The 17,622-nt window shown below is 38.6% G+C and overlaps 1 protein-coding gene across 1 annotated transcript; it reads right to left on the bottom strand.

Annotated features, from left to right (window-relative positions):
• Positions 1-20: 20 nt before the first annotated feature.
• msh6 (mutS homolog 6 (E. coli)) lies at positions 21-16,552 on the bottom strand. The gene is made up of 10 exons (XM_067385615.1): positions 16,196-16,552; positions 14,840-15,045; positions 14,572-14,747; positions 11,627-14,186; positions 10,333-10,625; positions 8,751-8,868; positions 8,581-8,670; positions 8,342-8,496; positions 2,834-3,033; positions 21-160 (listed from the first exon to the last, which is right to left on the bottom strand). The coding sequence occupies exons 1-10, from the start codon at positions 16,426-16,428 to the stop codon at positions 79-81; spliced, it is 4,113 nt and encodes a 1,370-aa protein (XP_067241716.1). The 5' UTR covers positions 16,429-16,552; the 3' UTR covers positions 21-78.
• Between the last annotated feature and the right edge of the window lie 1,070 nt (positions 16,553-17,622).

Genomic DNA, 17,622 nt, shown 5'->3' with positions numbered 1-17,622 from the left:
CTTGCTTTCTATGTGGCAAAAAAATAACTCATGGGATTGTGAACAGAAATACTCAAAACAAAAACGAAACGTTTTCCATCACAGGCTGCCGATCATCTGAACCAGTGTGGCGAACTGCTCTCGATCAGCGGAGGAGTCTTCAGCGAATGAGCACAATTTCCTGTTTAAAAGAAATAACACTGTAAATAAATTAAATTCTCCAATGCGTACTAGTATTCAAAGGTTTGGAAAATGCACCAATATTAACAACAATGCAGTCAAAACATTAAAATTATTGAAATCGAGTCGACTAGGAAAACCTTGTAATATTTTTAATGTGCTGCTTTGATACTTGAGAAACTTTTCACATTATCACAGTTTAAAATGATTGTCATTAAGTTTTGCCTCTGTCGCCATCTCTGTTTGAAACCTGCAATTGCAGTTATTTGTGGAATTATCTTTTTGTGGGTTGTGCCCTGGCGCAGATGAATCTAATGTTCTGAGGTGTATGTCAGTCGACGCACCAGTGTGGATATTCACTGTACTTCAGAATTACAAATACGTCGTCTTGGAATATGACATCATTGGAATCTTTGGCTCAAGGTGGAGAGATGCATGCCTCGGATTTGCTCTTGGCAAAATTTTCGGGTATTTTTGAAAAACCTACTTTTGTGAACTTTTCCTAGGTTTTCGAACTGATCAGAACCAAACCAGTGCAGCGAGATTCTCTGAAGTCTGATTGTCAGTAATTATCAAAAAAAGTTGAAGTTTCAATTCACGGCCCCTAGCGGCCGCCAAAACATTCAAAGTGGGTGGAGCCACTTACTAAAATGGCTAAAATTTTCACCAAACTTGGCACACCTATGTAAGAGATCATTCTGTGATCATGTGAAAAAGGATGCAGCGACTGGCCACTTGGTGGTGCTATAAAAGGAAATAAACATGAAAATGCCAAAAACTACTTCACCGTTAGTTTGATCAACTTAAATTGGCATGCAGTGTCTTGACGAGGTGCAATGACGGTCTATGAGGACGTTGACGTATCTCGAAAAACATGTCTGTCATCGGCCAATGGGAACGAAAGAGGCTTGTTGAGAAATTCAAAAGAAACTGTCCACCGGGGGGCGCCTTCACGTTTTTCATGTGTGTAAAGCATCGTGTATCAACATTCGTACCACATGGTAGAACTCCTCACTCTGAGCAACTTTCCCTCTAGGACCGCCGCTGTCCATCGAATTGTTTGTTAAAAATTGGAGATTATTTCAAAAAACAATTTTGGAAAACTAGTCCTAGGTTTTTGGCTCAACCTCCATTAACTGTTAAAAAGCTTTAAAAACTACATATTTCCTATGATAAATTATCTGTATTTGCAGTAAATGGTCTTTTCCATCTATGATGGAGATGGTTATGGGCTTGCTAATTAAAACCTTTATGGTGCGTTCACACCAGATGCGAATGAAGCGTTAAGCGCGAGTGATTCACGTTAAGTCAATGCAAAGACAATAGACATCCTGCAGTGTGAATTGAGCGTTTCACACGCGTAAGGCGTGATTCGCGCGAGTTGAAAAATCTGAACTTTGCCGAATATTCGCGCCGCATTAACCAATCAGGAGTTTGCTCTAGTAGTGAGGCGATTACGACATTGTTGTTTCGGCAGAAATCCGAAACAACAATGGAGGACAAAATCATCGTCGCTGTACGATACATATTTGTACTTTTATAGAAACAGGAATAAAAAGGATCTTGCTTGGAAGAAAGTGAGTGAGGAGGTCGGACAATCTGGTAAGTTGTAAAAAACGGTCTTTACTCAATTAGAGCTATATATACACATTGAGACTACAAGCTAGCTAAAGCCAGTAAATTGAGCTTATTCGCTGTATTTTACAACTACTTTCCCACTGACAAATTGATGCGTTTATTCAGAGGAAGTGTGCAGAAAGAAGTGGAAGAGTGAAGCCCCTCCCCTGAATTCACATCTGTTGTGAAGTGAATTTGATGTGCGAATGAAGCAAGTAAACTCGAAATGTTCAAGCATCCAACTACGTGCGATTTATTCGCGCAAGTCGCGTCTGGTGTGAACGCCCCATTATACCTTTTTACACGTGCTTAAAGGCCTTGAAACGCTTGAACCCCAATAATTGCTGCTCACAGCTATATTTATTATTGTTATACTTTGTTCTCTAATTGTTAATGTTAACATTATGTGACTGTAGGCCTATTTAGCGTGTATTAGAGTTACCCATAAATTTCAATTTCTGTACAGTCGAAGCGATATACCATTCAAATTTATTTGAAAGATATTTTTTGTTTAACCTCAAAAAGCAATTAAATGTTCATTAGAACTTGAAATACAAATATTTTGTAAGTACCGTGTAATCCCACGTATCTGGAATGAAATTAATTTCCGTCACTCTGAAGTCTTTTGTGTTTTACTGCTGGTGATTCACCAGTTGTCAGTGATGATTGTCGTTTTGAACTTTCTTGATTACAAGTCACCATCAAAATGACAAATTTAATTATTCCAGCCACACACTCGATATAGCCTACTAGCTGGGACTCCTTTATCCAGATGTTAATGACGCAAAAACGAACGGCGGCAAACTCGGATTTCCCACAGAAACCAACCCGAATCACTCAAATTAGAAAACATTATTACAAGCTTACCATTAGTTAGATAGTTTTGAGCACTGATTGGTTATGTACTTGCTTAATTGATTTTGGATCATTTTTAACCAAAAAAAGTTAATGAAGTGTGCCCAGACAGATTATATTGATCATTTTGGGGGAAAATGTGTCATGAAAAGGTCACAACGCAAAATGGTCCAATCTGAACACGGTGCATAAAGTGTCTTACTTGAATATCCTGAGAGACACGGTGCTCCTCTCAAACTCACGGGCCTTCTTATGTCCTGATTGGATGACTTCCTCCGGGATGTTTGCCAAGCGGGCTGCGTTGAAGCCGTAACTTTTGGGACACGCGCCACAGATGAACTTGTAGAGGAAAGTGATGGTCTCCTGACTGGGGTCCTCGCATTCATTCTCCACCATACAGGCCTGAGACAGAAACAAATGTAAACACAATCACTTATTTCACAGTGCTTTGCTGTTTCCTATCGAATGGGAGGCTTGGGGAAGCAAATTATAGGTGAACCAAATCAAATAAATAAGGTCCATTTTTGATTTCATGTCAACTTTATTGCGAATAAAGTGCAAGACCTTTCTTGGTTAGGAAGGGTCAGTGAAATGCAAACAAAGGCCTGGTTTCACAGACATGGCTTAGATTAAGCCAGGATTAGGCATTTTGTCAATTAAGAAATTAACTAGAAACAGAGATTCAACTGCTGACGTTTCCATAGAGCACAGCAGTAATGACTTTATGAACTTCTTTACTTGCAAGATTGATAATATTAGAGAGAAAATTATAAACATGCAACCGTCTACAGTTTCTCTTCAGACAGTGCACTGTAGTGTCCCTGAGGTAAAACTAGAATCATTCGCCGCTATAGGAGAGGAAGAATTATCTAAACTTATCAAATCATCAAAATCAACGACATGTATGTTAGACCCAATGCCGACTAAACTACTGAAAGAAATGCTTCCAGAGGTCGTAGGTCCACTTCTTGATATAATTAATTCATCTTTAACACTAGGACACGTGCCAAAAACCTTTAAGCAGGCTATTATCAAACCTCTTATTAAAAAACCTCAACTAGATCCGAGAGATTTAGTAAATTACAGGCCAATCTCGAATCTACCTTTTCTGTCAAAGATACTAGAAAAGGCAGTTTCAACACAACTGTGTTCCTTTTTAGAAAGAAATGGAATCTGTGAGGATTTCCAGTCAGGATTTAGACCATACCATAGTACTGAGACTGCTCTCGTTAGAGTTACAAACGATCTACTCCTATCATCCGATCGTGGCTGTATTTCTCTATTAGTGTTATTAGATCTCAGTGCTGCTTTTGACACTATCGATCATAACATTCTTTTAAAAAGACTTGAAAACTATATTGGCATTAGTGGAATTGCTTTGGCATGGTTCAAATCATACTTATCTGACCGTTATCAGTCTGTGGTAGTAAATGAAGAGATGTCGTATCGATCACAGGTTAAATATGGGGTACCACAAGGCTCAGTATTAGGACCGTTGCTTTTCACTCTGTACATGCTGCCCTTAGGAGAGATAATTAGGAAGCATGGTGTTAGTTTTCACTGCTACGCTGACGATACTCAGCTCTATATTTCCTCGTGCCCTTACTAAACCTACAAATTCACAAAACTAACAGAATGCATAGCTCACATTAAAAACTGGATGACAAGAAATTTCTTATTATTAAATTCAGAAAAAACTGATATCCTAATCTTTGGACCAAAAACTTCCTCACGAAAAAACCTTGAATACTCTCTAACACTTGACGGGTGCTCCATTAAACCTTCGTCCTCAGTTAGGAACCTGGGTGTGCTCTTTGATACCAATCTTTCATTTGAAAGTCATGTTTCTAGTATCTGTAAAACCGCCTTCTTCCATCTTAAAAATATATCTAAATTACGACATATGCTCTCAATGACAAATGCGGAACAGTTGGTTCATGCATTCATGACCTCAAGACTAGATTATTGTAACGCTCTACTGGGTGGTTGTTCTGCTCGGCTTTTAAACAAACTACAGTTGGTCCAAAATGCGGCAGCTAGAGTTCTTACTAGAACCAGAAAGTATGACCATATTAGCCCAGTTCTGTCAACATTACATTGGCTCCCTATTAAACATCGTATAGATTTTAAAATCTTGCTACTTACTTATAAAGCTCTAAATGGTTTAGCTCCCCAGTACCTAAGTGAGCTCTTGGTGCATTATAGTCCTTCACGTTTATTGCGATCTCAGAATTTAGGCCAGTTGATAATACCCAGAATATCAAAATCAACTGAAGGCGGCAGATCCTTTTCCTATTTAGCACCTAAACTCTGGAACAATCTTCCTAGCATTGTTTGGGAAGCAGACACACTCTGTCAGTTTAAATCTAGACTAAAAACACATCTCTTTGCTCTTGCATACACATAACACATTATCAATACATTAACATTTTTCAAATCCGTTAAAGGATTGTTACGCTGCAATAATTAGGTCGGCCGGAACCGAGAACATTTCCTATAACACTAGATATACCTGTACATCAGAATAAGAATGGCATCCACGCTAATATCTGTCTCTCTGCTTATCCTGAGGTTTGCCGGGTGCTGGATCCAGGCCGTATCCAGATCAGATGGAGAACCTGCGTCTGGACCTGACTACAACGTAGCCCAGGAGACAATGGGCCTAAAGATCCAATTCTGGCTGCATCTATAATTCAGATTTTTAATCCCCGTATCCGCTTACATATATTTATATATAATCGATTTTTAATCTCTATAATAAAAATGTACAATTCAGATTTTGATCTCCATATACATTTACATATATATATATCTTCCAAGGGGTTTTTTCCCTCCTAGGACTTTTTTCCCAGTGCTAGCACGCTGGGTTTTTCTCCTAGGGGGGTTTTTCCACCCCTGGAAGTCAGCCAACATTGGCTTAATGTAACACCATCTTGTATATGTTACATATTACCACGCTTGTTTGTACAGTTTTAACCACTTCCCTTTTTTTCTGTGCTTCTAATATGTAAAGCTGCTTTGAAACAATTACCAATTGTAAAAGCGCTATATAAATAAATTTGACTTGACTTGACTTAAGACATTTAAGTAGCTTTTTTAAACATACCCTAGAAAAAACATTACTGATTGTGCATCTTGAGAAAAAACAATGGCATTGACATATTTTAAGATGTATCAGTACAAGTTACTTCTAGTTAAACAAGCTCAAACATGCATTTTAGTCTGGGACTAGCTTAAACCTTGTCTGAGAAACTGGGGGAAAATGTCTTAAGTGCACCTTTAAAGGCACAATATGTAATTTTTCACCACTAGAGGTCGCTTATTCAAAACAAAGGCGTAGCTTGATGATGCCAAGATTGAGCACGGATTTTGGGAGATGTTGATCAGACGATTGCAACACGCCTCAAGAGTAATGGAAGTTTTATTATGATGCAGTCGCCACTTCCGCATCTTCCGGTCAAGCACATGTGGGGTAAAGCAGAGCTGTTTATCATATAAGATACATTTGAGAGTGTTGAAAATGATGTTACGTTACTAATTACTAGTAACGTTACTCTGAGTGTTCGCTCGGCAGCTGCTATGAGAAAGATTGATCGATACTCGCGGTAAATCAAGAAAACGAGATTTAAACGATAGGACTTGCTGTGTTGAGCTATATAACATGATTAATTTTCTGTCGATGAATGTATCCAAACAGTTGTTCCCTTGTCTAATAAAACAATATACTAAAGCATCTTTGGTGTTTCCATGGTTTCTACAAAATAAAACTGAAATCGAGGGTAACTAAATATATTATTGATTGGTGACACACGGACATGATCCGTGTCATGGATAAAATCGCTTCTTTCTCTGGATTTAAACATTCTTGGAAACATCTGGGATAATGCCAATACACAAGTCAACAAAATATACTAAATTGTTTTTGGATATTTTAACCAAAATATCCTACATATTGTGACTTTAACTAAAGGCTGGTGTGAATCTCCTTAAATAATCCAATTATCATCATGCCGTCAATTACCAAGAACATTTCTCATCCCTCACTTTGAGAGAAGAAAACCGTGCAAATGAACTTACAGTAGAGGTCTATGTACTGGAGGATTTAAAACCGAAAACATGAAGAAATTCTTCTGTACAAAAAAAAGTGTTTGAGTTGTAAATATATCTAGAACATTCTTTTAGCAATGGGAGTAATGTTTTGGATGGACAAACTTCTGGTTGAGCAGGGCTCGACAATAAGGACTGCCCGATGGCCCGGGGCCAGTGTGAACGACGCTCGGGACAGTAGACTGAACGGTCACTGTAGGGTGTGTGAAATATATCGTCTATGATATCGTAATTGTTGATTTAACGATCTGAAATTATCGAGTATGTCCTTCACTTTACAAAAAACAAACAAAAACACACCCATTGAGTGCACGCATGCACTACGTGATTTAGTCTACTACAATGCATTTAGAATGACCCAGAATTCAAGATAAGTGGCAAAATGCCCCTGTATATATTTCATATTTATATAATTTAATATTGTTAACCAATATTACACAAAGAGTGCAGTTTTTCTCCAAATATCAGCACGATTACAAATGCGATATTGATTTTATACAACGTACAGTTTAATGAACAAGAACTTAATATCAAGCGACTTACATTTTAGACACCAAATCGTCTGTTTCGCTCTATTTCGCCTAAGAAAATAGTTCCAAAGTCCACAGAATTGTTTTGCGTCTCTGAGCCTTTTGAATGAAACGGTTGAATCTCAATGACTCACTCATTAACAGTCATTCGCTGCCACCTTTAAAGTGTCTTCATTTTTAAAATACTTTCAAAATAACAGTATTTAACGTTTTATATTTTTCAACATTTCAAAACATTTATGCATCTGTAACTGCTCTTGACTAATTAACTTTAATAAAGTTTAATCTATTCTATAGTTATATAGCTATACATTATATAACAATTTTTGTATCTGTTTAATCCTTCATAAAAAACTTGAAAAGCACCGTTTATTTCATTTATACGTTTGTTCTGTTGTATTTATTCTTCCTATTACTCATAATTTGATTATTTGTTACTATTTTATTACTTACTGTTTATTTGTCTAACAATATTTAAAATTTAAGTGAGTTAATCTAGTAGCTTTTGCTGTCAACTATATTTATTAAGGTGTAAATATAGTATTAACATGTATCAAAAACAATGACTAGGCTTTTTTTATAGGCCCATTTTCTTTTCTTTTACTTTATACATTTTTTTGTTGTGAGGCAAGTAAGAATGTTAACCACTGGCCTGACTGGGCCAAAAGAAAAAATCCTCAGCATCAAGCCCTGTTGACAGCTGAAAAACTGGATAGAAGTCGTTATTTTTGTTTTGTTTTTGCGCACAATAATTATTTTTGTCTCTTGGTAACATTAAGGTTGAACCACTGCAGTCACATGACTGCCTTTCTGGACCTTGAGAGTGTTGATTATAATGCCGTCGATGGACAAGTATATACCTCTCGGATTTGATCAAAAATATCTTAATTTGTGTTCTGAAGATGAACGAAGGTCTTACGGGTGTGGTACCACATGAGGGTGAGTAATAAATGACAGAATTTTCATTTTTGGTTTACCCCTTTAAAGCCTTCTGGATGTATTTCTGCATTATGTATTTTCTTTGGTCAGTTAAGTGATACTTTCTATAGGAAGAAGACAATGCTGAAACTGACCATGTGTCCGAGTCTCACAGCAGGGTCCTGGACGTGGTCCTCCACCAGTGAGTGGTAATGAGTGGAGAACAAGGTACGGCAGCAGATCTTCTCCGACAGCTCCTTCACCACTGCGCTCGCAATGGCTGTGCCGTCATACGTGGCCGTACCTCTGCCTGCAGTTCAAGCAGAACACTTGTTCAGTTTACATCGAGATATTCTCTCATAACCGTTTAATGTGAGATGAACAGATCATTTACCCAGTTCATCAAGCAGGACAAGGGAGTGGTTGGTGGCGTGCAAAAGTATGCTAGCAGTCTCGCTGAGCTCCACAAAGAACGTACTTTCACCTAGAAACATGGTAGATTAAGTATTCAGAGTAAAGCGCACACATGAATGCTGAACGGGAAAGTAGTAAGCAGCAACTTACCTGACATTATACGATCAGACGCGCCAAGACGAGTGAACACTCGGTCCACGGGAGTGAGGCGCAAACTCTCAGCAGGCACGTAACAGCCCAACTGGGCCAAGATCACCACCAGACCACACTGAAAGACATGGGCGTATAAAGAATCTGCATATTACTTTATTTCTATTTAACAGGGAGTTCATTAAATTTTTTACATTTTTACATGTTCATCTTTCTTTAGTGTGTAATGTTGCTGTTTGAGCATGAAAAAGTCCCTCCAGCGGGAGTTCTTCTCTATATCAGTGTCAGTGTTTCTGAACATCTTGAGTTTTCTTCACAATATTCCTCATTTAAATAATTCATATGCAGAATAAAGGGGCGTGGCCTGGTTGAGTTAGTTAGTAGTGTGTTGAAACTGGCGGTTATAGTAAGGGTTCCCAAACACACCAATCACAAGACACTGCTGCAGCAGACCAATCAGAGCACAGTGTGCTTTTCAGAAGGAGGGGCTTCATAGAGATGGGAACTAAACAGAGTGTTACTGACAGACTGGGAAGAGAGGAGCTGCAACAATGGAGAATGAGGAAAATAATCAACATTCAAGCAGGAAAACCTGTTCTAGTAGATCCAAAAAACAACATCAAGACTTCAATAGTCCTTCAGTGAGAGAAATTAAAAGTATAAATATTCCATATAGTTTCTCAATTAATAGCTCATAAATTCAGTATGTGTAGATTTCACTCATTTTGAGTGTGCCTTTACTAAAACAATTTATACAATAATATAAAAATGCACAAAACTTTTCCATGACTTTTGAAGATTTCATTAATATTATGTTCATTGACAGAATTTCCAGTCATAAACAACTAAACATTCTGAAAACATGATGTAGAAACCTGCATTTCCAGAAATAGGAGCTCAGACCACATCCTTCTTCCTGCCTGAACAGCTGCTGAACACATTATGGGGCGAAGTTTGCCTTAATGTTTCTTGACTACATTCTAAATCATTATTCAATGATTAGGGATGTAAGGGTGAAAATATTCACTCTGATAAAGATTCGATTACAATTCTTTGCTACATGCACAATGAAATCTGAAATTTGATCATGATTCATCTTAAATCAGTTATTTTGCATAATTATTTTAAAACATGAGCTGAAGACACGACATAATATTTCATCTACTTCCTTTGCAACACTGAAAGTCACATCAGACTAGATTGGAGATCTGGATTTAGTGGATTTTTAAAACTGAAAATAAATTAAGGATTGTATTTCTTTAGTTGAAACAGTAAAGCATGGAAACACCAAGGTCAAGGGTTCAATTCATAAACTCATAAAATGCATTTTATGAGAGCATGAATTCTTAGGAATTGCTTTGGATAAAAGCATCTGTCAAAATCATAAATGTAAAATGTATTTTGGACAAGAAATGAATGCGCAACACTAGTTTTAGTGACTAGCTTTTATTTCAGTTTTATTCATTTGAATTAGGTTTTTTATAGTTTTCACCCAAAAAAAAACAATGCTCCCTTTCATTAACATTTAATTAACACACCATGAACAATTTTGTCATCTTGAAAACTGATTACCGACACTCACCTGTCTCATTAGGGTGGACTTGCCTCCCATGTTCGGCCCGGTGACTAACACACATGGGGCAAGTGCTTTACCATTATCTTGACCCTCTTCTTCTTCACCGCTAGGGCAAGCGATGAAGACGTCATTGGGAATGAAGTCATCACCGAAGAAGGTCTTGGTGACACAAGGGTGACGAGACCCTCGCAGATCCAGGAAGGGGGGCGACTGAGACCCGTCACCCGGAAGAACCATCTCTGGTCTCACCATGGGCCCGTCGCCGCTCTGACTGTACCGGGACATGCTCAACAGCACATCTGGTGGTGAGAACAACAGAAATGTATAATTTTACCAATTATTATTCTAGTACCAATTTCAAATATCGAGTTAAAACTATATTTTTTTTTAAGCAAACATGGTATTTTATTGAAATGTTCCACTTTTGGAGCAGTTTCCGTGGTCCAAAAGAGTCCAAAATTCTTCAAAAATGTAAAATTCTGGAATAAAAAGTCAAACTAGTCTAATATAAAAAACAGCTTCTTTTCAGCTAGGAGTTGAAAATATATAAATTAATACAGCATTACTGATGTAAAGTATGGTAAAAGGCTTAAAATTAACACCATCCAAATGCAGGTTGTGTACTCACACCCAAAGTGCACACCCTCTAAGTACTAAATTGAGTTCTTTTTTGCTGCTTATTGCGCTTAAACAGTCAAATACACGTGAAATAAAGTCAAAATGACAGTCTTACATTTTACATTTACATTTATGCATTTGGCAGACGCTTTTATCCAAAGCGACTTACATTGCATTATGCTATACATTTGTATCTGAGTATGTGCAATCCCTGGGATCGAACCCATGACCTTGGCATTGCTAGTGCCATGCTCTAACCACTGAGCTACAGGAAAGCTATAAGCACACATAAGCACAGTCAGTTATGTTTGAAGTGAACCGAAAAAGTTGAGAAAGAAAATGCATTTGTAACAGTATAATGGATCCGTGCATTGGGTCTTAAAGTGACAGCAGCCTAATATACCTGCTGCCAAATTATGAGATAATATTAAATATCTATATGGCAGTTTTCCCCATGGTATCGATGTCAAAATTGTGGCCAGTGCAAATGCTGAATGGTTCAGTAACTTTGGAAAACCAATAGCCACAGTGGCTGAGGAGCAAAAAAGTTAAAGTCAAGACTTGATATGGTATATATGATATTCTGTATGAAATAATTGATGAAAAAAAAAACAATATTTTCCTCTAAAGAAGTTTTTTGTATACCAACATTTTGAAAGTTGAAATAGTTTATTTTTCTTACCAAGTACTGCCATGCACTCAACAGCGGTCTGCCAGTCTTTGTAATTCTTGTCGAAATTGTAGAAGAGTCTTCTCATGCAATCCTTCAGAGCTGCGTCTCTTTTGTCTTCCCAGCTCTGTATTTCTGAAAACAGCTGTTCGATCTCTTTGGTAGAGTACCGCTTCCAGCCCTTCTTAGTGGACCTCACCTCGTACTCCTCTGGCACGCTCCTCTCGGAAACACTATCCGGAACTTCTAGCTGGTAGCGGTTCCTTCCCGTTCCCCAGTAGGATAGATTCTTACAGCCCAATCTCTTCTTCTGTCGGTCCAGATATTCCTGCAGGCCTCTCTCGCAGTCTTTAATTCCGTTTAGGGCTTGGTCGTACTCCGGATCAAAGCCAGCTTTTGGAGTTATGACACCTGTAGTGCGAGCTTTCTGATGGTCGAAAGCAGTGTCCCAACGTTTGAGCTCTGGCGAAAGGTCTGGGAAAAGCCCATCATCGTTTTCTGTCTTGAGGAGCACCACTTGGCGCATCAGTTTCGATCGGAAGCCTTCAGCGACGGGCTCCATGATCGACACGATTTCGTTCATAACTTTAAACCCCTCAAGGGCTGCGAGAAAGTCAGCGATCTTACGTTTGCTGTAGACGACCTCCTCGTACAGAATTGCTCGGGAGTCCGGGTGGTCCTGTCCTTTTAAAGGAGTACCCATGCTGTGAATCTTGCTAAGTAGCCTTTCGAGATCCGGAAGCTTCTTTAGTAGGTCGGTGACTTCGGTCGCTTGGGACGGAGCGCCCATCAGGTCCTCCAGAGCATCTAAGCGATCACCAATGGAGGATGGATTACAAAGAGGGGCGCAGAGCCATTGCTTCAACAACCTTTTGCCGAAGGGAGTGCAACACGTGTCCAATCGTTCAAGTAGGGTTCCCTCAGGACCGCCGGTCGAGCTATTCTGAAGGATCTCAAGGTTAGCAAGGGTCACTCCATCCAAAACCATTCTTTGACGGGTCTGGGCAAAAAAACAAGATGCTCCTCCAGCTTGCTCCATCTCCACGTCGACAGGAACATACTCCTCGAAGTTGCCCATGGAAAGAAGCTCCTGGTCCACTAGACATTTCTTGAGGTAGAACATGCAGCCGCCAAGGGCCGAAAGAGCGAGTTCATATCCCGTCTTTGGAGTGAGACTTAGAGCGTCACATTCGGATGTCATAGCTTTGAGAGTTGGAGGCAGCACTGATCCCTTTTCATCATCAGTTGACGCTTTGCTTTCTTTGAAGTAGTCTTCCTCAGCAAGGACCTTTAGGGTCTTCTGGGCATCCCAAAACTGTGAACCAGCATTGAGGCCTTCTTGTAAAGTGGACGACAAGAGGGCCTTAAATAATTTCAGCGTCTCAGCTGACGGGTTGCCCTTTTCGAAAAGAACCTGGGCTGGAGAATAGTGTGCCACCAGGGTACGCAAACGAGAACAATGCCGGTCATCCTGGAATTGACCAACATGGAAGTGTCCCACCGAGGTGTCAATGAAACAAACCCCGTAGATGTGGCCATGGCCTGCACTGTCCTCCTCGCTCTTCTCTTTAATGCTCAACAGATATTTACTTTGAGTTTCAGAAGGGGCGCCATCAAGCACGCTGTACGTCTGAGTACCTCGCGTGATGATTCGGCAAACCTCTCGCTTGACGACGCGGTCAAATTTGGTGGGACGCGCCAATTTATTGCATCGTGCTTCCATCATCTCAGGCGTCTCGGTTTGTTCCACACGAGCCACTTTGTAGCCCTTTTGCACGAGTACGTCTGAGAAGCGTCCAAAGCCAATCTCGGGGAAGCCAGAATGGGCCCAAGTACCTTTCATGAAGGTAAGGCCGAGTTCGTTGACGCCAATCACTGCGTCCATATGGTAGAGCTCGTAGAACTTTCCGACTTTGTAGAACAGAACAGTATCAAACATCTCAGACTTCAGCTGCCACCAACGGCGCATTCCTGGCGTAGTCCTGTTCAGGAAATCATCAGGAACGTATAGAGTCGTGGGGTCGTAGTTTTCATCAGATTGTCGTTTACGTTGTGCGTCCTTTCTCTTGCCGTCCTGCAGCCAGTCGAGTTTCTCATGGTCCCACACAGTAGATCCTCCATCTGTCCCATTTGCACTGCTACTCTGACTTTCGAAGTTATCCGGGGCGGAGAAAGCAGAAAGTCGAGATTTGGTGTCGGACGCCACGGATGGAAGAGTTGCAGGTGCTCGTTTTGGGGTATCTGGTTTGCTCTTTGATTTAACAGGCTTCTCTAAAGGACGTTTGCGCTTGACCGGTTTCACAGGGCTGTCTGGTTCGGGCTCCGGCTCGCTTTCTTCTTCCTCAGCCCCGCTACTCACTCCCTCCTCGTCTTCCTCGTCACTGCTTCCTCCTGCTTGATCAGGTTTGAACTCTTCGCCGGAGTCGTCGCTGTCAGATGCCACCACAATGCGCCTACGCTTCGACTTCTGACTCTTTTCAGCTGCAGCACGAGATGAACGTCGGCTGGGCTTCTTCTTTTCTTCAGCCTCTTCCTCAGACATTTCCACATCCGATATGGTTGATTTCTCAACCTATAATAAAATATTACATGATGAAATTAAGATGGTTGCAAAAATAAATTAAAATTTTTTTGGGATAATATTAATGTATGCACGCTGACATCTTTTCAGTAAATACTGACTTTAATTTCGGTCTGTTCCTCTCTACTGCTTGACTTAAGAAGAGTTGGAATACAGCAATAAGTCATATGAGCTACTTTTATGGTTTTTGCCTGTAGATGCTATATTCTGCCTGGTAATATTCTTCAAAATCATGGAAGAAAGCAAGTCATACAGGTTTGGAAAGACTAAGACAAGTAAATTACGAGAGAAATTACATTTTTGGTTGAACTATCCACTTAAAACGAAATATATCTTTCATGTAAATATTTATTTACTTTGTCTAGTGTTTGCTCACCTCCATATCCTCCTCATTCTCCTCTTCTTCATCTGAGGGATCCATGCACATAGACATTTTCAGTCTCTGCTCAGGACTCTGCTTCATTGCAGCATCTGCCAGCTCCATTGCTTTACGTATCACAGGCTTACCACTGAAGAACATGCCTCCAGATTTGGCGTCTACGCTATCAGAGCCTTGAAAGAATAACAAGAAATGATGTCAGGTCAGAATGAAGTATTATACGCACTTGAATAATATTTGACATTCTAATTACCATGTTGCTCACCTTGGTACTCTCTTATGTATTTTGTGTTAACCCAACCACGGGTTGGCGGTTCATCGAAAAAGTGAACGTGAAGCCTTTGGTCTCGGCCACGGCCCCTCATCTGCTGTCCGGTGAGAGGTTGAGGAACAACCATACAGGGCCACCAGGGATGTCCTTCCATCTTGGCCCATACCAGAGTGCCAGCACTAAACATGGAGGACTGTTCTCTGGAGAGAAACGAAATGCAACGCTGATTCATAACGCTCCGAAGCTTCCTGAAGCAGTGTTTTGAAATCGGCCACCAGTCGTTATTTTGTTTTTTGGCCACCAGTCGTTATTTTGTTTTTTGGCGCACCAAAAATATTCTCGTCACTTTATAATATTAATATTGAACCACTGTACTCACATGAACTGATTTAAATAATATGTTTTAGTACATTAATGGATCTTGAGAGAGGAAATGTCATTGCTGGCTATGCAGGCCTCACTGAGCCATCGGATTTCAACAAAAATATCTTAATTTGTGTTCCGATGATAAACAAAGGTCTTACAGGTGTGGAATGGCATGAAGGTGAGTAATAAATTAAATTATTTTCATTTTTGGGTGAACTAACCCTTTAAAACAATGATCGACCAGTTAAAATAAGCATAAAATATAACATTTTAAAGAATACAGAACAATCCATATGCTATATATATTATATATATATAAAGCAACTGGTAACGGTTTATGTCCAATACTAAAGTTTTTAACAATAAAATAAAATTAACTAATAGCCACCACTGTCATACAAATAAATAAATAAATAACATGCTTTAAGTAATCTTACACTCTTTTCTTCCTCATATTGTATATATCGATCTAAAATGTAGGCCTATGTATGTATGTATTATTTTAAACTAGCGATAACTGTAGTAACGGCTTTTACTACAAAGTAACGGACAGTTGCTGTGGAGAATTTAAAATCCCGAAAGGCGCAATGAAATTTGATCCGCCTCCTCCACACAGACTCCCGCCAAACAGGCAAAAGTACCACGTGGGCTCATATTTAAGGAGTTTGATGTGGTGCTCTTGGTAACGTTACATATGACAAGAAAACCGAAAGAACATTTAAATGTAACTAAGGAAAAAATAAATAAATAATAATGTTGTATAGCCTACACGATGATAAAACCATGGTACATGTCCAAATAACTATGGTACTTATTTGTAAATATAATTTTAGTGCTCTCTCTCATATATATATATATATATATATATATATATATATATATATATATATATATATATATACCATTGCCATCACATGATTCCATTACTGTACCATATGATAATAATATGGTGTCACCATGGTAACCAGTACAATATGACTGTACCTCTCCTTTCCAGTGTCTGCTTTCTCTCCGAACAGTTTCGCATGTCCAGCTTTAGCTTGAGATTTGGCAGGTTTTGATGGTGTTTTCCTGCTGTTGACTTTGGCCTCTTCTTTAGGGGAGGTGTTGGATCTGCTCACTGCATCTGCCTCCACTGGAGAAGGGTTTGATTTGGCCTTCACAGCCAGAGGAGGTGACTTGGTGAAGAAGTTAAAAAGGGAGCTTTGCTTCGCCATGTCTCCCAGAGGGTGTTGTGCGATGTGGAGTTCAATTATTCAAAAGAGGAATTCATATAACGTATATTCCATTCCAGCAGATCTAGAACTGTCCCGCTCAGATGAGAGTTCGCGGGAAAATGCTGCTGCTGGCGGCTCACGGAAAGGGAAGAGGAGGGTCATGTGACGCCGCGAGAATATGGACCAATAGGAGCCTCTGTGTATCCTTTTACAGTACCCACGTGGCTGATAACGCGTAAATGTATTAATTATTTTAGAATATGTTAGAATATATCCCATAGTTTTTATATGTTAACGACGTATTTGATAAGTAACAAAAAATACGTTTATAAATATAAATATAAATGTAAAAAATGAGGAAAATAGCGTGTTTACAAATAATATGTTATTATTTATTGAATTCCAAAACTGCCGAAATAATAAATAAATACATAAATATATATAAAAAAATGTTAAAAACATTTTATTTATACTTTTATTTCCTTATTTATGTATAACGTTAATTGTATTTTTACAATATTCTTTACTTTGTCACGTCCGTAATGATTTAAAGATTAAGTTTAGGCCTGTGTAATAATTATTAATACAAATAATGTAAAACTTTATGTAAAAAATCCAAAATATGGCTCATTACCATATGGACAAAGAAATGTTGAAATAAATGTGAAAATAAATAAATGTGGAAATACATATGTGAATAAATAAAAGTGGGAAAAAATACAGTTATACATAAATAAGGAAATAAATGTATGAATATAATTTATTTTTTAAATTATATTTCTTTGTATATTTCTTTATGTATTTAATTATTTATTATTTTTAATGACAATTATTTAATATTTTAATAAAATATTTGTTTTAAATAATTATAATCCCATACTTTATTATTATTTTTTATTTATTGCTTATTAGAGATTATTATGCTTATTATTTTTACTCTAGAACGAAATATAATTGTTTATATAAAATAAAATATTTTATATTTTCAAATATTATATGTGTATGTATGTATTTTTAATACTTGTCCTGGAATCAGGATAGAATTATGATTTAGCCAGGTGTGAACAGCGCGGAGAAATGTACTGTTACTTTTCTCCGCGCTGTCAGGATGGACCAATCACAGTCGTTTATCGTGACCTATCAGGGTTTGGACAATACAGCTGATAGTGACACTGAAAAACTTTATTATATTAT

The sequence above is a fragment of the Chanodichthys erythropterus genome, chromosome 5, assembly GCF_024489055.1.
Source record: "Chanodichthys erythropterus isolate Z2021 chromosome 5, ASM2448905v1, whole genome shotgun sequence".
Classification (NCBI taxonomy): Eukaryota; Metazoa; Chordata; class Actinopteri; order Cypriniformes; family Xenocyprididae; genus Chanodichthys; species Chanodichthys erythropterus.
The sequence above is the reverse complement of the archived record's forward strand: the minus strand, read 5'-3'. Positions and strand labels throughout refer to the sequence as shown.

Bases quoted from the DNA above. Each gene is read 5' to 3' on its own strand.
- msh6 (XM_067385615.1), bottom strand. From the start codon at position 16,428: ATGGCGAAGCAAAGCTCCCTTTTTAACTTCTTCACCAAGTCACCTCCT. The intron at 14,748-14,839 runs GTGAGCAACATG...TATTCTTTCAAG, and splicing joins ATACATAAGAGAGTACCAAG to GCTCTGATAGCGTAGACGCC. The intron at 8,497-8,580 runs GTAAATGATCTG...CTTGAACTGCAG, and splicing joins TGTCCTGCTTGATGAACTGG to GCAGAGGTACGGCCACGTAT.